The 20,287-nt window shown below is 40.6% G+C and overlaps 1 protein-coding gene across 2 annotated transcripts in view; it reads left to right on the top strand.

The window, feature by feature from the left end:
• The window catches only part of MYO3A (myosin IIIA), a 114,884-nt gene that overhangs the window by 35,522 nt on the left and 59,075 nt on the right, over positions 1 to 20,287 (top strand). For both annotated transcript variants that reach the window (XM_072851520.1, XM_072851521.1), the window contains exons 5-8: positions 5,392 to 5,468; positions 6,765 to 6,910; positions 8,580 to 8,645; positions 9,053 to 9,208. In XM_072851520.1, the coding sequence (XP_072707621.1) occupies positions 5,392 to 5,468; positions 6,765 to 6,910; positions 8,580 to 8,645; positions 9,053 to 9,208 (445 nt within the window). The remainder of the gene's footprint in view (positions 1 to 5,391; positions 5,469 to 6,764; positions 6,911 to 8,579; positions 8,646 to 9,052; positions 9,209 to 20,287) is intronic.

Here is a 20,287-nt window from a genome sequence, read left to right on the forward strand (position 1 = left end):
GTGATTCTGTATCTGATTTAGGATTTTCAATTTGTTCCTTGTATGCCTAAAAATGCCTTTTCTTTGTCTTTAATCCTCGTGGTGACTTTACTGTGAAAGCCACTGGACTTTGATTCCTTTAGTTTTCCATTTATATTGCCTCAATTGTTTATTTTATAGTATAGATTCACTGGGTTTTATCCCCCTTTTACTCCATGCCTCTTAGTTTTATATTAAACACAATGGATTTTTCATCTCCCAGGAAGTTCCTATACATGGTCTTCTGGATGCTAAGTTTTTTATCTTTCTGGAGGTGTAAAGGGACATTTGGTTAGTTCTTGGATATGCCTTATTTCAGTTAAAGATTTGCATCTGCAGTGTGTGTTTTCCTAAATGTTTGGGAAACTCTAGTTTTCCAGTGGCCATTGTCTTGGCAGTCTGTTTCATCATTAAAACACTATTGTGCATTAAGACAATACATAAAGACAGGGGATGTGGTGACAAAGGGCATGTAAAAGGCTAGGGCACTCAATGTCTTCTTTGCCACGGTCTTACTTGTAAGACTGGCCTTCAGGAATCCCAGGTCCCTGAGACCAGTGGAGAAGTCTGGAGAAAGTAAAACTTACCCTCGGTAGAGGAAGATCAGGTTAGGGAACATTTGAACAAACTGGACATACACACGTCCGTGGGACCTGATGGGATGCACCTAGGAGTGGTGAGGGAGCTTGCCAATGCCATTGCATGTCCACTCTTGATAATCTTCAAAAGGTCTTGGAGATCAGGGGAGGTTCCTGAGGACTGTAACAAAACTATTGTCACTCCTATCTTCAAGAAGGGCAAGAATGAGGGTTCAGTGAACTACAGGCTGGTCAGCCCCACTTTGAACCCTGGGAAGGTGATGGAGCAAACAATCCTGGAAATCATTTCCAAACATATGAAGGACAAGAAGGTAATTGGGAGTAGGCAGCATGGATTTATGAAAAGGAAATCATGCTTTATCGTAACATAACATAACACCTTTCAACATAAAATGCTGCTGAAAATTGTAATTTTTTGGCTCCTCATTTCAACTTTGTTTCCTGTTTGTTTCCACCATGTTAGTCAGAACCTGATTTTAGTTCGAGATTTAATTTGAGCACTCATCACTGAGCAGGAGTTCTCAGGCATGCTTTTCTGTCAACAGCTCACCCAAGGAAATGATATTGCCTCTGTGCTCTTTTCATTTAAAAGTCTGGTTTTGAGATCAGTTGATAGTCTATGAGGAATTCTGAATACTGACAATGTTTCAAAAAGGTTCTGAAATGTCTCTTGTGAACTCATCAAACCAACCACTTGTGTCCTTATGGCCCGTTAGTAACATTTTCTATTAAATATCTTTATGTTTTCTATCCATGCTACGTAATTAAACCTGGGAGAAGCTCTCTGATCTCCCTTTACAGTCTAAGTGGGGATGCCACCATACTTGCAATACGGTTGCATGTGGTTACGCACCCGGTGTGTTGTGACGTTTGCCATTTGGACTATCAGAATTGCTTTGTTTTTATCTTGTTCTTTCCCTGTTGTCTTTTGTCATTATGGAGTATGAAGGAATTATGTGTATTATTTTCTTAGCATTTTGTATGCATTTCAGCTGATCTGTCTGAAATTATCCTGTCTGGGTATGTACCATTACACAAATACAACCTGAAAGAAGGAAACAAAGAAGTGAGACAGTGTCAAAGATAACAGCAATTACAGAGGAGTTGAGTTATGACCCCACCATTGTTGCGTGGGAAGTAGCTACTTCTCTGTCTGCATCTTGACAAGAATGGCAGCTTCTCAAAGTGAAGCTTAGGGTGCTAAAGGAAAACCTTAAACTGTTAGGACCTGTTGCCTCCAGATCTAGTAAAAAGGTGGAGTTGAATGATTTACAAGGGACTGCCTTCACACCATTGCACAGAGAGGCAAGGAAGGAGAGGTCACTTTTTGCAGCAAACAGCATGGAGCAGGAATGCCAAAGCATATCTGCCAGCGGGCTTAAGGGGAATGCAGTGTAGGATGCTGCTGCTGTTTTATATATGTTTCTCTAGGAGATTAAAAAAATGTTAGGAAATAATTCAAAGCATTGCAGCCTGTTTTGATGTGCAGGGTTAAAAGTGTGAGCAGTTCTTGGTCCAGAGACTAGCTTGAGGAATGATCGAGCTGCAGGTTCTTAATCAAAAAAAGGTCACAAAGAGGATGCTTTGGTGGGGAAGTGGACAGTGAAGGCACAAATGAAGAAGGGTTATGGCAGAGGTAGCCAGCGGCAGTGTGATAGCTAGAGTGTAAGCCCTTTGGGGTAGGCTCTGTGTTTTTATGTATGAATACAGTGGCTAGTGTGTTGGCAATGCAGTCTCCCTGCTGCATGCCAAATGTGATTTCAGTGGAATTTGCTAGGGCTCGCCATTTTCCCATTGGCATCAACTAGTAAAATGTGCATACTTCTGTCACAGGACATAATCATAAAACGATGTTGTACAGCCTCCCAGTTTAGATCAGAACAGTGTCTGCTCAGATTGGGCGCTACTATGAGACAAATCTTTCGTAATAATAGGGAGCTCATTTCTGCACTGTTTTTCTTTTATTGAGTGCTAAGGTCATAAGTAGGTGGCTTTACTTTCAATGTTATTCCAATATGCCAGTTTTTGCAGTGAAAAGCTTGAATAAGCATGGCAGTGAAAAGCTTGTATAATACTCACGGTGTAGGTCTGCTAATTTCCAGTTTTTATTAGTAAACCAATGCCTGAAAAAAAGAAGGAAAAAACCCCAACCCTTTTCCAACTGTATGCACAATATTTTCATTTGGATATGGTGTGCATTGGTCCTATTAATGCACTTACTTATTAAGCTCTTCACTTGCATAAGATTTACAATTTGTATGTAATAAACCACCATTTTATCACATATTTTTAGATTTTCTTAGGAGAATATTTGACTCATTTGGCAGCAAGCAGTAGTAAAGGAGAAGGGGGAGGAGCAAGATGTTTTTGTTAGAAAAGATACAAGTTAAAAAAAGGTGGTCAGCTATATGCTTGACTGGTTACTGAAATGCTGGAAGAAATGTTACTAAGTGTGGAATTACATCATCTTTCCGCTAAACACAGAAAAAGCCCAAGGAAATATCATTTGTCATAAGACCCATGCTCCATAATCTGAAATGCCATTTTACTGCTAAGAGCGAAACGATAAAAAAACCAAACAAACAAAAATCACACAAAAAACCTGAGAGCCTGAAGAAAGTAGTGGTGAACAATTCAAATTAAATCAGCTTTTTACTGAAGTAAAAAAAGGGGGAGGAGGAAAAAATCCTTCAGTTTATTTAATCATTACAGTTCAAAGAGAAGCAAAAAACAGTGCATAGACACAGAAGATTGTGCACATTAATGTTCCTTTTATATTTTGCTCCTTATCTCCACAGAAAGTTATGATTATTTATAAAATCTGACACTGGAATAATAAAAATTCAGTTAGTGCCTTCCTTTGCCTGCAGATCTGAATCCCGGTTCCTCTTCCAAGACTACAAAAAAGAGCTTAGCACAGGGGACTCCCACAACACGTAGAAAGGGAGAGGGGAGAGTAGCCTCCTCTCCCTCCAAAACCGAAGATCACCTAACGATGTCCGTTTGCATCAGTACAACAGTGACAGACCTGTGGTGATGTGTGCTTACTCCTTGCTTTCCGAGTGACGTGTTTTGCTGAGGGCTCGGAACAGCCACGGGCTCTGTGAGCTGGAAGCTGGACCTCAGACAACTCCTTGAGGTAGCAGAAACAAAGCCCCTGCTTAGCTGAGCCAAAGCAGGATTGATGGACTTTGTGCTAAGACTCACGTTGTCCTGCTTTCCATGGTGCAAACACTGTGTATTGGAGTTGCTGCAGGCACGGAGAGAGAAACAGATTCAACTGTCTCAAGCCTGAAGTAGACTAGAGGGAGACAGCCACAAAAGCAATGGTTGTGTTTGTCTCAAAGGAGCAGGCGGGATCTTTCTTGCTGCCTTATTTTTGGCAGTTATATACATTTCTGTGATGGACAAATGCAGGTATTTTGTGAATCTGAGCTGAACACATAGCTTCAGAGTGAAAAAACAGATCGAGCCCTCTACGGTTTCTTGACCACCACTGAAAAAACCCAAACCAATCAAATTCTATCTAGACAGAGGTTTAGTTAGTATTTCCACTGGGCAGTTAATATGTGAATTGCTCCTGTTATGAACCATCTGCAGGGTTTTCAGGAAGATAAGGTCAAGTGTGTTCAAACCAGACAGTACAGAGTTGAAACTGGCCAGTGGTGCTCACTGGAGCTTCCTGTATTTCAGAATAATGAAATGGCACTCACAGAGTGAAACTGAACCTTCTTACCTTTTTAAAGAGAAAGCAGATGTATGTATGAAGGCAAAATAAGTGAGCTTCAGTGTCAATCAGACTGAGCTTGGAACAAGAGCAGAACACAGCACCTTTCTTGCCATCCACGATATCGGCACTTCAGAATATGCCGCTGGTGAACCTCACACTTGGCTATGCCTCATAAATCCATAATAGTTCAGGACTTGCTAGCGGAGGGGCTGTTTTTCTCCATGTGTTGTACTCTCCCCTTTGCACACACTAGTGATATTTCCAACCAATACACCCTGGTCTGTAAGAAAGGAAATTGGTGCCAGGCTGCTCAAAGTGTGCTGCAGCCCACTCAGATTCCTAATATTTCAGTGTCTTTTAATTTAAAACCATAAGGAATCTTTAGACTTCAGAGTTCACTTTCCAGCTCTTGGACTGAAATAGTTAATACCTGAAACTACAGCTCATGTTACAAAGCTGATTTGCAGGCATTTGATGTTGCTTTGAGAATTGCTTTGAGCATGGAGAGACTTCTGTTTTTGTAAGAATTTTTGAGGTTTCATTGTTTTGTTTCTTTTTTATGGCAGAGCAGCTAAGAGATGAGGATAAGTATCTTTTTTAGTCTTCAGCCTGGAATAGATAAATAATGAAACAGAGGTCTAGTGTCAGTGCCGGGCATTAAGAGAAAAAAATAATCTGTGGAAGGTATAGTACTTCTTTTTTTTCCTCCCCAAAGCGCTTTACCGCTCTCCTAAAACAGGATATAGAAAAACTGTAATTAGCCAGTCAAAATATATGGAGTCAGATTACTAATGAAATGCTCATTTGGGCCTAATTCCCGGTCCTACTAAAGTCACGAGAAACAAAGGATGCGGAGAACCTCAGCTGAAGTGCTGAGTACCTTTGAGGACTGGGCCTCTCTTTCCAGAGAACTGGAAAGATATATTTGAGATTCTCCTGCAGAGAAAGTCGTAGCATGACAAGACGAGGATGGCACCATTCAGAAGGGCTGTCTTGGATGGAAACAGCAGTTGCTCTGATTACAGCTTCCCTTCGTTCTTCCAGGTGTGTCTGCTCAGCTGACCAGCACTCGTCTCCGTCGGAACACCTCCGTCGGCACCCCGTTCTGGATGGCTCCAGAGGTTAGATTCATGTTTCAAAACATTTTGTCACTGGTATTCGAGCTGCCACATTCTGCATTTCTGCTCTTTCTTTGTCTTTCTTCCTGACCACTGGACCTTTCACCACATGAAATAGCAATGTCCTTTAAAAAAGTGTTTTAAACCTTTCTTCTTATATGTTTGCAAGGATTAAGTTACAATGGGGTTTATTTTTGAAATTACGAGGTTAGAGCCAGAGATCAAGACGTTGAATTGCTCACTAAAATGTTAAAGAGGAGAGAGTACTACTGTTGATCCTTTCTAGCCTTCCGAGCTCTGAAACTACAGGTATCTCATCTACTATGGGAGCCCGGGTGGTACTGTGATACATTATAGCTTCTATTTTTGGATTTCTACACCTGGAAAGTTTTTAATATTATATATCCATAGCTGACAGCAGGAAGTGGAAGAGGTTATTATGAATAAATAAGATGTACTGTGTATCTTTGGAGATTTTTCTGGCCTGAAATTGAAGCATAGAAAGATAAATTTTAAGCTGAGGCAAGAAAAATATTTCGTTATAAATAAGCCTATGTACTTACACTATTTGTGTGCGCACAAACACATGCATATACATCTGTTGATAGCACATGAAACTACTCTGTTTATACACACATATTTTTATAAACATACTCTGTTTATACACATTGGTCTAGCCATGTAGCTAACGGGATACATGTTGGTTTAGATCTGTAGCTAATGGCATGAAAAATTCTAGATTCATCTGGCATTGTGGATGAGCTGAAATGTATATGAAATTAAATACATTTGCTGTAATCCAGTGGCAAACACATTGTCTAGAAATTAGCGTGATCTTGAAATTGGCTGATTTGGCTGAATAAGGATCCAGTAGGAGACAGTGAATTCAACTTCTGCTTTCCTGCTTGTTTTACTTCATAGAGAGAGCAGTATAGCTCCATTAGTTATTTTGCAGGAATGATTCATAGAAAAGAGATTTAGGGTTGCTGGGTTTCCTTCTACTTGCCTCAGCGATGGGATGCAGTTTACCACCTTCAGCTGAAAAAGCCAAGGATTTGCATCCTTTTGTCAGATCAGGGAACATCTGGTCAGAGAACCTGGTGTTCATGGACACCTGCTTTCTCTAGTTTAGGCATTGCTTATTTTCAGCAAGAGGATGCTTTAGCTTGCTAAATGTGTGCAAGTCTGTTTGTTTCACCCAGTATCTCCATCCTGTAAGAGGTTCCCCCAACTGTGGGTGTACTCTTCAATTCAGACATTTGACCATCCAATGACCATCCCAGTTTTTCACTCCAACAGGTGATTGCCTGTGAGCAGCAGCTAGATAGCTCCTATGATGCCAGGTGTGATGCATGGTCACTGGGTATTACTGCAATAGAGTTGGGAGATGGAGATCCACCCCTTGCTGATTTGCACCCTATGAGGGCACTCTTCAAAATACCAAGGTAATATCTTGATGCGTTTGTTTCTTGCTGGGTTAGACTGAACTTTTTCCTTAACTGTTACTTTCTTCAAACTTAGACTGTTTAAGTATGTGCAGTTTCTTCATATCATTTTTACTAGGAGGAGGTTAGAAATTGTCCAGGTGTATTTTCTGCCCTCTCTGCTTCAGCCATGTGTGCACATTGAGAAGTTCAGAGCTGATTGTGGCTACATATGAGAAAAGGCCTTCTTCTGAGTGGACTGCTGCCCAATATACATGAGCACAGGACTCAGCTGAGTCCCATATATTCTGTTACAGAGAATGACCTATGATAGAAATACAGAGTCTGAGTATGCCACTGTGGTGAACAGGCCCCATACCTATCCTCAAGAGTTATCCCATGTCCTTTGAAGCAAAGGATTGTTCCACCACTCACACACATTTAGGCTGCCACCTTTCATTAGCTTGTGCTGGTCCTGGCAGTTCCACTGCTGCTGTCCTCGGGCAGTGCAAATAGCAACTTCTTTCACATTTTCTTTGAAGTTGGAGATAAAAGTACCCAAAGTGCCACTTGCGGCATTTCAAACATCAATCTCAAAGTCTGTAGGGGACGATCATACAGCAGTTTGTGGATTTCACTCCAACAGATGAAGTAGTACCACAACAGTTGAGACCACATAGTATACCTGAATGCTTCAAGTCCTTTTCAACCAGCTCACCCAAATTAGGTTAAATTACCTTCAGGTTTAAGAAATCTTGATTGACTTGGCACTGAAGCAAAGCATGAATGCTCTTCTCACCTTTACTTGCTATGGGAAAAGCAGTTGCAAACTGCTGTGGTCAGCCATTTCAGCTAGGCCTTCAAAACAAAATCCGGCTTATACCCTTACAAATATTGGGCACCTACCCTTTCTGCCCTGGAGCAAACACAAGATCAATACGCTTTCATTTCTGAAAGTGGTAGAGTAAACATTAAGCAGCACTCAAACAAAAGCAGTTATGACGATTAATCGAAAATAGACAGAAGAGTCACCTCATCTATAGGTGATACCTTTTGTCTTTGTGACTATGTTCAGTGAAAATGGCACCTCTGTTTGAATGGAAGAAGACTGTTAAAACAATTTGAAACAAATTAACACCTAGGATACACAGCTCTAACTCAACAGAAAAGAAATAAATAAAGAATTTACAATAGATCTGTATTTAGTCCTTCACTTGACTTCTGATTATCTTCTGATGAATGAGAAATAGTTAATAAAGAGGTAGTTCCTTCTGACACTTTGCTCAGCAAGTTGATTAATTCAGTCCTTCTGGGAAAACTTAAAATAGAATTTCTTTTAAAAAATACTCTTAAGAAGTACATTGTTTCAGGCTTGAAAAGAGAAATTTGCCATTACAAGTGAATAGTGATTAATGGGTTGTTAGTTTCATTTCCGTTTATTGATTTGATTGAAAAAATTATAGTGATTCTTAGCTACGCTTGGTAATCATTTCCATGCTATTTCTCCTTCTTAGTTATGTAAAGTAGGAGAACCAGTGAAACATTGTATCGTCTACCCATGCTCCTTCTACCAGTGGAAATCAATATCTTTTTTCAGTGGCCTTCTAAAACTCATTACTCAGCCTGCCTTCACACATTGCTTTTGTCAAGTGAGTAGCTTATTAACTTATCATCACACTGACCTTTGCAGGAACCCTCCTCCAACACTACAGCAGCCTGAACTGTGGTCACCTGAATTCAATGACTTCATTAACAAGTGAGTAACAACTGAGACCACTGTAGCTGAATATAGAATGTATAAATGTCATGTGTAAAATATCTTTGTATTCTCTGCAGAAATCTGTTGATACTAATATTTTTCCTTAAAACCTAGTTTGTAAATCCACTTTACAAAGGGAGGCTCCAGATTTAAAACATGAAATAACACCATTTTAACACCAGTGATATTTCTGTTTTTCTTAATTTGAAGTTTAGTTTAGTTTTTAAATGCAGTAATTTAACTTTTTGGCCTCATCAATTCTACGAAATCTTTCAGTTTTCAGTACAGAGCTGTTGTGATTAAGATGGATGTATTTATTATGGAGGCATGAATGAAACACAGACAAGCATTTCAAAACTTAACAGCGATCCCTCAATGATCAGATGCTTTTTCTGCCAGCACAGGTGCTTGACTAAAGATTATGAGAAGCGTCCGACAGTATCTAGTCTTTTGCAGCATGATTTTATTAAGCAAATTGAAGGAAAAGAAAACGTGCTACAAAGGCAACTCATGGAATTTATTGATGTTCATCAACAAATGGGAGTCACTGAAAAGGCAAGGTAAAAGTAGCTAAAAAGTAGACCAATTGGGATAATTTTGATACTTTCACTGTTTCAGAATGGCTAGAACTCAGAGAAAGATTCACCTCTCATAACTTTAGCTGGCCAAAAAATAGGGAGCTTAATCTTTGGGGTACCCTATAGAGCCAATGAAAAGAGAGGGGCATCATGATTCACACGTGGCATGAAACAATCTTTAGAAGCTGCCTTTTCCTATGTCTTTAGAGCTGCCTCCCCTTTCTCCTGTGACTCAAGATGCAGATTAGGATCCCAGTTTTTAGAAAACTAAGGTTAAGTGAAATTAATGTTTGGCATTTTCTTATATTTGCATCGTCAGCTAATCTTTAGTTAAGCAAGTATGCTAAAAGTAACTAGTGAGGTTCCTGCAAGAATTGGATGCTACCGACTGAAAGAAGTGATAGTGGTACCAGACCTTGTTTTGCAGACTTCAAATTGTATGTCTCATTGAATAGATACTTTCATTCTTCCACTAGTATTTAGTAATATCAATTCTGCATAAATCACTTAGCACCTGATGGCTTTCATTGAAAACAACTGAAAATGGCTTGGCTCGAGTTTACAATTTAAAAAGAAAAACCCACCCAGTACTTTGAAGTAATGTATCAGATGTGAAATGTAGTAGAAGATTAGTATTGATGTACTACTGGTGCAACTTCTTCTGTGCTTCAAGGTAAAGGATGAATTATTTTTTTTAAATGGAATATAAAATTTAAAAGACATTTTGGCATTATCATCTGCATGGGAAAAGCTTACTAAAATCTGCCACATTTCACTTCACACATATTTATAGTAACAATATATACAGCAGTCTTCAGTTCTCATCTTGGAGAATTTTCTATTCACTCTATCCTTTGAAGATAATAAAAAACATATTTCTAAATAATTTGTGATTTTCAAGTTTTCTTGGACTTTGTGTAAGTGGATGTGGGATGAGTAGTAGTTTCTCTTTTCTGGCATTTCAGTAAAAACCTATGCAGTTGGCTTAAATTTAAGCCTCAGACTGGATTTGTATGTTCTATGGGGTGCAAACTTGACATTTGCTTAATCCAGAAAGATTCTGGAATTGAAATAAGCTTATCGGATGTCAGTGCTGAGCACTAAAACACTAACGTACTCCAGACTTTAAAAAGTATTTATTTATAAAACACAGGGAAACGATATGTGGTAAAATACGTCCAAAACTAATGGACTAATTCATATAATTTAAATTATATGAATTTAAATCCTGATAACATTTGTGGCACTGGTCCTTTCAAAGCCTAAATAATTTTTGAAAATCAAGCTTCTAAGCCAATTAAGTATCATGAGCTTTTTTACCCATTTTATAGAACTCATATGTTTGTTTTCTATCAAGTCCTATTTTTTTTCAAAATCCTTTCATTTTTTCATGTAAATGCTGCATAAAGCAAATTACATGAACTTTCTTTTCCTATACAATACAAGCATAAAGAAAGTGGCCCAATTTGCATGTGCATAGAGCAGTCAAATGGCACAGGAACAGGACAATCTATTGGCACTTTCTCCATCCTGTTTAGACTGTGTTTTGTTAACTGATCACTCTTCATATGAAAGAGAGTTTAAGGGACCGTATTCCTATGTGATGAAGTTACCTATGCTTTTACAGTTGATCAAGTGTAATTTCTACATAAATATTCCCAAAGGAAGATGGAATTTTCTCTCTGAAAATGATAATAATTTATTATCTGAATCTGTGCCAAAAAATTACTTACTTAACTAAGGGTGTAATTTAAATGGCATGCTTAAACTAGTAGCTTTGTGTGTAGTGTCCATATTTCAGTTTAGCAATTTAAAATACTAACAAGTAGGGTGATACTAGTTTAAATTTCATTTGCATTGATTTAACCAAATCTTTTCATACCTGAGATCAGTGAAGGTAGTATGAAAGACTGCAAGTAAAAATCACATTTTACAGTCACTGTACCTATAATCACTTCAGCTTTAACACATTTATTGACTACATTTGCTGGAAGATTATCTTTCATAGGAGTAAATGCATAAAAAGGTTAGCCTTCTACTAAAAACAGTAAGAATACCTATCTTAATATCTATTGCTATCTCTATACAAGCAAGAAAAGCAGTCATTATTTTCCAGTAGCTGAAATTGTAGTAAAATATGTACATCATTTCACTTTAGAAGAAATTAGAATTCCAGGCCTGTAAAGGGCATTACTACAGAATGGCATTTGTTTTTTCTTCTGTTGAATGATAAAAAGATTCTACAAAGATCTTTGAATTCCGTAGTCATACTTTTTAAAAATTCTTTAAATCTGCACAGAGCAAATGGTGTTAACAGAAGTCTGTACAGAAGTACCATGTAAATCTGATTCAGAGTCAAGACATAGGCTGTATAGTGACAAGTCACCTGGAAGAGTCTCATCTTAAAATCTCCTGGCTTTCTTTTCTTGATTATCCTGTTCTGGGACTGTTTGTACACTGGTGTGTTAGGGCCCTACTGTGGAATTCCTGAACTTTCACCAGTTGCTGGCAACTTTCCTTGTAAATCTCCCTCCTGATCTCCAGCTCACGCTCTCTCGGTCCATAATTTGAAGGCATAGTTCTGCTTGTGGCACTGGGAGGCAGGTACTTTAAGGGATTAAAGAACCCTTCCTTCCACCCAGGGAAGAAATCCTCATACCTGTGTCATGTTGTATAAATGGGCATGCCATATACACTCAAGAAATTTGGTAATGTTGACTTAAAGCTGAAGGTGAGGAATCCAGTTATTTTCTCAGTATGTGTTTCCTCTCTTCAAATTACACAATTTTTATTAATGAAGTATATTTCAAAACAAAAAAGTAAAATGCCTGGAAGTTAATAGGTAAGGTCTGGCCACTGGGTCTTCCTGTGTGCGTTGTTCCTGTTTTCACTCAAAATCAAATCACCCTCTTTGCCCAGTGTGCTGAGGTGTAATTTGGCACTGACTGCCTTCTGCAGTGGTAGTCTGTTGTGGTTGTGGTCCTTTCTTGTTGTTTGCTGAATATGCAGTTGGTGTAGTTCAGTAAGAAGAGACCATGTTAGGTTATGTCACATTCTCTGAGGTTTTTGCAGAAGGCCAGATCCTCAGATCCAATCTTTGTGCACCATGCCTGCTGAGGAAGGGTGTGTGATCTCCAGGTATAGAGTGGAGCCACCCTACAGTCTCCATTAGCATCATTGTTCCTGCGGTATTTTCTAACATTGATGAGTCACTGAGTCATTAGGGCATTGCACTGGGCCCTCTGAACCTTCCCATTATTGTTACTATTCTAGTGAAGAGGAACCTACTTTTAGATCATTGTGCTGCATCCTTTTCAAACACCTAGCAAGACAAACAGAGCCCACCAACCTCCTGAGTAACCAGAGAAATCTCAACTTACACTGGTAAAACTTTTAAACAGCAATATGCCATAGATCTGCTCCAGGCTTAATGAAGGTGATGGAAGATTGTACTGGTTTTTCAGTAGCCTCTGAACAGAGTTTTATAACACTAACATGTCCTGTGCTGCTCAAGGCTCAAAAAGCATGAATACTAGCAATGAGCTTCATTACAAATTCCACTTTTTTACTTTGAGCAAATGCAATACATTTTTCTCTAAAGTCATCACTTCTTTGTGCTAAAAAAACCTGTTTGCAACTTAACCTTTCCTAGTTCAGATCGCAGGTTGAAGAAATTATGATGGGAAGAGCATAAGAAAATGTCCCTCGATAGATTAATATTTTCCGATAGCATCTTGACTGAAACGTCTCTAAAATCTGCTTTTTGGAATGATGAAGTAAGCTATGGGAGATAAGTTCATGTTAGGGAGGAGGTGAAGCAGGCAAAGTTGCATACTAAGTGTATTTAATTTGTGGCTTTGTTGTTTAGCATTTGGGTTCTCACTGAACTGTGGATTCCTGGTGAGTGGAGTCACTTTCAGGACAAGGGCCTTGGGCTCCTGCAGGAGTTGCCTTTCTCATGGCAGCAGCAAGAAAAGCCTGTTTCATTGTGCAACTTCCTAAGGTGGTATTTGCCTCTTTTCAGAGGGGTTCGTGACTCATAATCATCTTGATACTTCTTTTCCCTCAGTCTTTTAAAACTGATGAACTTTCAACTAATAGAAAAAATTCTGTTACAACCTAGTAGTATGATCTCGAGGTTTTGTACAAGTAAACTTCATCCCATATCTGGGACTCTAGTCCTCGGGACCACCTAGCCCTTTAAATATAGTATTTCAGTTCTTCTCTGGGTTGGTAGTGACATGAAAAGCATGATTATGGAATTTATTGCACAATCTTTAATGAAAATAAGACAAATTCTATAATGAAGAAACAATCTCATTTGAGCCTGATCATTCACCTTTGAACACTGTTTAAGTTTCCCCTCATTTTTAGCCAATCCCTCAGTCACATACTTATATTCTTGTAAGTCACATTATAGCTGTTAAAATTTATAATTAGTGATGAAAATAATTATTAGAAATGAGTGCTGCATCATATACCCAAAAACTGTTCTAAAAATACACTTCTTGCTAGGCTGAATGAGGGAAAAAAACTGCATTGTAAAGAGTTTTACTTTGCAACAAAAATAGCTGTCTTTGAAACGGCCTTCAGAACTGTCACATCTACACCTGACAGTCAGGCTTGTAAGACTTTTATCTTGAGTTGTTTGGCTGTCTTAATCTTGACTGCTTTTACAATAATCTCTGCAGAAATATGTAATGATTAGTACAATGTGTATTTCCCGGGTATTATGACTCATTCCAGCATGAGCTGCATATGGGAGGGATATTCACTGCACCTAGATTTCAGCAACTGACTCTGGTCCCCAGGTTGAGAGACTCATCTTTATATACCCTCTGAATAAATATGGGAAAGAGACCCATTCTACTGCAAAGGGATTCAGAGTGAGCTGAATTACTCTTAGAAGAGTTTGTCCTTCTGTATTGGCCACGTAGGGATAGCACAGAAATCCAGTGGCAGGGTGCTAAACAGTTGCTCTATTTAACTCTTTGAACTTACCTCCCCGAACTTTCCATAGAAGTTCATGTGCAACATGCACAAAGGTGGTTGTCAATTTATTCACCCCTTTTAGAAAAAGGGAGTACCATATAGTTTCCTTCTATGACTTTCCCTGATTGCGCAGACTAGTGTCACTTGTTTTCTGGGTGTTCTCTCTCTGTCTCCCTCTCTCTGACTCATCCTGCCAGTTGAAAGCAGCTGACAGCAATCCTTCAAGCTTAACTCTGCAGGGCAGGCTGTAGTGAAGAGTAGGAGATCACCAGACTAGCTTGACAAAGGCAGTATGACAAGCAGAATAAGATAGCTCACACGCAGTCCAGCATTACCTTGGTCAAGGTCTCCAGATAAAATCTGTAGCAGAGTAGGGGCTTAAACCTGAGACTTTGGAGTTCCAGACTTTGGAGTTCCAGCCTAATCCTTGAGCACTTAAAGCCACTTCTTCCTCTTCTGTAACTCAGTGTGAGCTTTGCTGTACCAACAAGGAGTGTGTATTCTTGCATTGAGGACACTCCTATGTAGGATGACTATGCTGCAAACTGTTCTCAGGTTGTAGAAGCAATAAAGAGTTTCTGGCAACACAGGCCTTAGAATAAGCAGATCTCGAGTCCCATATGCTTCTAGCTAATACATATCTCTATAGCAGAATAAGAATGCAATTCCCGTCTCCTTCCGTACAATATAATGGGCAACAGCAATGCCTGAATAGAGAATAGTTTACCTCCTGAAGCAAAACAGGAGAAAGAAGTTCCTCCTGCATTCAGGACTCCCTGGGAGTAATGCTCTGCAACTGCTACTTTACTGTCGTGTCAGTCCACTTGCTTAGCAACTCATTTCTCCTGAAGGTGGGATACCTCCCCAGGCATCGCTTACTTTTGGAGCTTCCCTTTCATCTTCTCAGTATGGTTCTCACTGCAGTGCATGGGCCTGATGCATGAGGGCAATAAAGAAGTATTCCCAAAGAGTCCCTTTAGAGATCTCTTATTTGCTCAGTCAAGAACACATATTTTTACCTGAAATTTGTCAGAGGATACAGCCATTTTGTGAGCCTATTATAAAGGACCGATAATCTGCAGGGCCCTGCAGGGCGTGCAGTTTTTTGCAGGGCATGGTAAACCAGCACGGACTTTGGCAAACAGATTTTGCAAACCAGGACATGACCCAGCTGGCTGGACATGGGCCAGCTCTGAATCAAAAGACCTGTAGCTCTGCTGGGCAGCACTCTGCTCTCAGCAACGTTGCATAAGCTTGAGCACAGCTCCCTGAGACTGCAGCCGGTGCTGTGCAATCATTTAAACATAGAGGGAGCACAGGTTTGTCTGCAAAGCATTGTGCAGATGCAGCTGGAGCCCATCAATACACTTTTCTAAATTCAGGTACAGATTTTGCAGATATAAGACTGTACTTTTATTTAAGCATATTTCACCAGATACACCTGTTGAAGACACAGTTTTGATTTTAAGTGTGAATTAATATTGCTCTTTGCAGCCTTCAGAGAAACAGGATCACCAGCAATGGCAGACCCTGCACAAGTTTCTCTGTGTTGTTTCTTTTCCATTTGTCACTTTTAATGCTGTCTGTAACTGCTGGGAGGTGTACAGCTGTTCCCACCTTCACCTTACAGAAAACTTGATTATTTTTAGTTTCTTCTTTAAGGCCAGCCCTTTTCCTGTCACTTTGTAGTCTGTAGATGATTCTCCAACCAGTTTAGGCAGAGAGTTCAACAGGGCATCATGAGTCACACTTCCCTTTTCATGGTATTTTTGGAACTATCAGGAATCTTTTAAATACATTCTGACAATTTGAAGAAGAAAAAGCTGCAGTTGCCTCATTTTGATTTAACTGAATCTTGAAAGATAAGCAGGGGGGTGTGAAGGAGGATGCAAGAAACAATGCTGCCTTGACTCATTTTCTTGTCCATACTGCACTGATGTTTCTGGCCTTTAGCTGCTTGAATTGCTTGTCGAGCATGGCTCTAAGATCTAATGCCTCCAACAAATAATTTCCAAACAGAACAGAGAAACACGGTTATTTCAGTTCACAATGTCTATGTGCATGACGATAATGAAATTTCAGCATTGATGTCAACAGCACTGATGTGGGTTTTTTTAAGTGGTTGGAGTTTTAGCAAGTGAAGCAGTATAACTGCCCTTGAGGGGTCTGTGCCCTTTGACAGCAAAGCAGAAAAATACTGTGTTCTGCAAATCTGCCACTCTGCTGTACTCTTGAGAATGGAGAATATAATCTGGTTTAACAAGGGCTAGTGTTCTCATAATGTCAGCTGAAGAGGATTACAGGAGAATCAATTTTATGTAATTAAACTTCCCTGGCATAAATGGAGATGGTTTCCTTAAAAGAAAAAAAAAAAAAAATAGAAAAAGAAAAGTCTCCATGACTGGAGCATTCCCCTCCCTTCCTGCAAGGCAGTTGTTAACTTCCTACATTAAATTAAAAATGGTAATTGAAACAAATCTTGGGACCTATCACTCTCTCACTGATATGCAGTAACATTTAAAAAAAAAAGTGTATTCAATGTGTAACAATTCCACCAGAAATGGAAAGCATAACTTGACAGATGTCTTGTTTTGGGTCTTCCTTCGGCAATGGAAAAAATAGCAGAGCTTGACATAGTCCTGCAGTTCTCACATCTTTCCCTCACGATAGGTCTTTCTCAAAGTCATATTGATATTAGATGCATCCTCTGGACACAAAATTACCTTCATGCAGGAACAAAGGAGAAATTGTTTCAACTGTCCAAATTTAAATTTTCAACTGAAACTGTTAAAAAGAGGTATAGATAGGAGTGTGGGTTATAGAGGGGAGAGATTTCTATTGAGGCGGTAGGATTTTGGTTGCACCTCTGGCTTTGAATGCAGTAATATCCTTTAGATGGTAAATACAAATCAAGCAGCAGCAGACCAAGCAAGGCTGAAGAGTTAATTTAAATCTTAATATTACCACATCCTTTTTAATACAACCTGGGGGTACAAAGAACCAAAAATTTTCTCACAGTGTTATTGAAAGGACAGTGCTACCAGGGCAGCTCTTGCGGTACAAATGGTTTCCAAAGGAAAGGGAAGAAGAGGTCGGACCTAGGAGAGGCATGATTGCTTTACATCAGACCCATCCCTTTTGATGCTGCCTGCTTGTGTTCCTGTGATTTTTCTTCTTCAACATATTTAAATACATACCAAATTACAGCCCGGTTATAGATTTATTGCAGCAAAAGCTGCTTTTCTTCCCCCACACAGACACGCACTTCTGCTTCTCTTTTTGTCTATTTGCACTTCTCACGTTGGAATAGGCCCACGCGTTGCATGTTCTGTGCTGCCTGGCAGTAATAAAGCTCTGGTACTGTGCTGTGTAGTATTCATGTTGCTTTTCACCTCTGTGTAATTCATTCTCACCATCATCCTTACAACTGTATCTGCAAGCAGTCTTTTTTGGCCTGTAGTAAATACTGAAGGAAAGAAAACAGTTGCTTTCTAGTGCAGCTCCAGGGTCCTAATGACAGTTTGAGAGTAGTTTGCAAAATATCCAGGTGTAAAAGTGGCAAGACTTGGTTCCTCTCTTCCATCAGGGCAATGCAGATTCTGTTGATCCATACTGTTCATGTGCTTCCTGGTCACTTAGCCTCCACACTGGGTGTTGGGCTGCGATACTGGCACAGAGACTATGAAACCATGCTGGTTCTTGCAATGAAGTCTTACACGTTTGTGTCTTGATATTAAGGTTGCAGAATTAGTCAGCTGGGGTGGGTGTGAGACTCCTGCCTTTGCACTATGGACAATGGAAAGACGCCAGTGGTTGCTGGCACCTGCCTAAGGGAGGAAGAAACTGCTCCATTACTGGCACCTGGGTGAGGACAGGCCATTCTGTCACCCTCAGAGAATGATCATTAGAGACAAGAGAAACTGAAAGAAGTGCTAGATGAAGTGCACTCGTGCCTGCACTTCCATCATTCAGATCTTGATTGCACTCGCAGTTTAGGAGGGCATCATTTGCCCATTTCTTCCAGCCCCTTTTCAGTCCTGGCAATCAGTAGCTAATGCCGAGTGAGCGCCTGCTTGACTTTCTGCACCTGCATCCCACATCAGTGCACAGCCTGTGTGAGCTGAAGTAGCACCCATGAAGTAGGTGATGTTCGTGGAACGGGTACAGCCCACTAAACTCTGCAGTAAATCTTACTGTGGGAGTTCAGAAGTCTCTTAGCTTGCCCCATCAGTGTGATGTTGATTCATTCTAACTTTCCATCTTGGTGAAACTGCCCTCTTTTTCCTGTCCATTGTTCACTGTATATTAAAGTTCTTGCCTGGATAGATGCCCACCTACAAGAAAGGCTGGAAGGAGGATTCAGGGAACTACAGGCCTGTTAGTCTGACCTCGGTGCCGGGGAAGGTTATGGAGCAGATCATCTTGAGTGCCATCACACAGCACGTACAGGACAACCAGGTGATCAGGACAAAGCAGTCAGCATGGGTTCATGAAAGGCAGGTCCTGCTTGACTAACCTGATCTCCTTCTATGACAAGGTGACCCACTTAGTGGATGAGGGAAAGGCTGTGGATGTTTTCTACCTAGACTTCAGTAAAGCCTTTGACACCATTTCCCACAGCATTCTCCTGGAGAAACTGGCTGCTCATGGCTTGGACAGGCATACTCTTCTCTGAGTAAAGAACTGGCTGGATGGCTGGGCCCAAAGAGTGGTGGTGAATGGAGTTAAATCCACTTGGTGGCCAGTCACCAGTGGTGTTCCCCAGGGCTCAGTGTTGGGGCCAGTTCTGTTTAATATCTTTATCAATGATCTGGACGAAGGGATCGAGTGCACCCTCAGTAAGTTTGCAGATGACACCAAGTTGGGCGGGAGTGTTGATCTGCTCGAGGGTAGGAAGGCTCTGCAGAGGGACCTGGACAGGCTGGATCGATGGGCCGGGGCCAATTGTATGAGGTTCAACAAGGCCAAGTGCAAGGTCCTGCACTTGGGTCACAGCAACCCCATGCAACGCTACAGGCTTGGGGAAGAGTGGCTGGAAAGCTGCCAGGCAGAAAAGGACCTGGGGGTGTTGGTTGACAGCCGCCTGAACGTGAGTCGGCATTGTGCCCAGGTGGCCAAGAAAGCCAATGGCATCCTGGATTGTATGAGAAATAGTGTGGTCAGCAGGACCAGGGAAGTGATTGTGCCCCTGTACTCGGCACTGGTGAGGCTGCACCTCAAATACTGTGTTCAGTTTTGGGCCCCTCACTACAAGAGAGACATTGAGGTGCTGGAGCGTGTCCAGAGAAGGGCAACGAAGCTGGTGAAGGGTCTGGAGAACAAGTGTGATGAGGAGCGGCTGGGGGAACTGGGGTTGTTTAGCCTGGAGAAAAGGAGGCTGAGGGGAGACCCTATTGCTCTCTACAACTACCTGAAAGGAGGTTGTAGAGAGGTGGGGGTCAGTCTCTTCTCCCAAGTAACAAGCGATAGGACAAGAGGAAATGGCCTCAAGTTGCACCAGGGGAGGTTTAGATTGGATATTAGGAAAAATTTCTTCACTGAAAAGGGTGGTCAAGCATTGGAACAGGCTGCCCAGGGAAGTGGTGGAGTCACCATCCCTGCAGATATTTAAAAGATGTGTAGAGGTGGCGCTTAGGGATATGGTTTAGTGGCGGCCTTGGCAGTGTTAGGTTTACGGTTGGACTCGATGATCTTAAAGGTCTTTTCGAACCGAAATAATTCTATGATTCTACGATTCTATGAAAACACCTGTCTGCTTTTACTCATGATATGTATCCAAATGTCAAAATTAAATAAAGGATTTCCCTGGTCTTGTCTGGAATCAAGGTAAAGAGTGATTGTGTTCCACACAAAACAGTTTCCCTGCTGTCTCAGTTTACCAAGGTATATGTTCCATGTGTTTGAGAGGTGCCTTCCTACCTATAGTATGAAGGGGAGTGAGGTCATATCAGAGGATCGGATTTACTTGGTAGTCTTTCTGTGCTTGTGCCGTATTGCACATCTAAGCTTGATTTAGTTTGTGAAGTCTGCTGTTACTTATCCAGTTTCCCTTTCCCTGATTTTCCCCCA

This window comes from Ciconia boyciana, chromosome 2 (genome assembly GCF_034638445.1).
Source record: "Ciconia boyciana chromosome 2, ASM3463844v1, whole genome shotgun sequence".
Classification (NCBI taxonomy): domain Eukaryota; kingdom Metazoa; phylum Chordata; class Aves; order Ciconiiformes; family Ciconiidae; genus Ciconia; species Ciconia boyciana.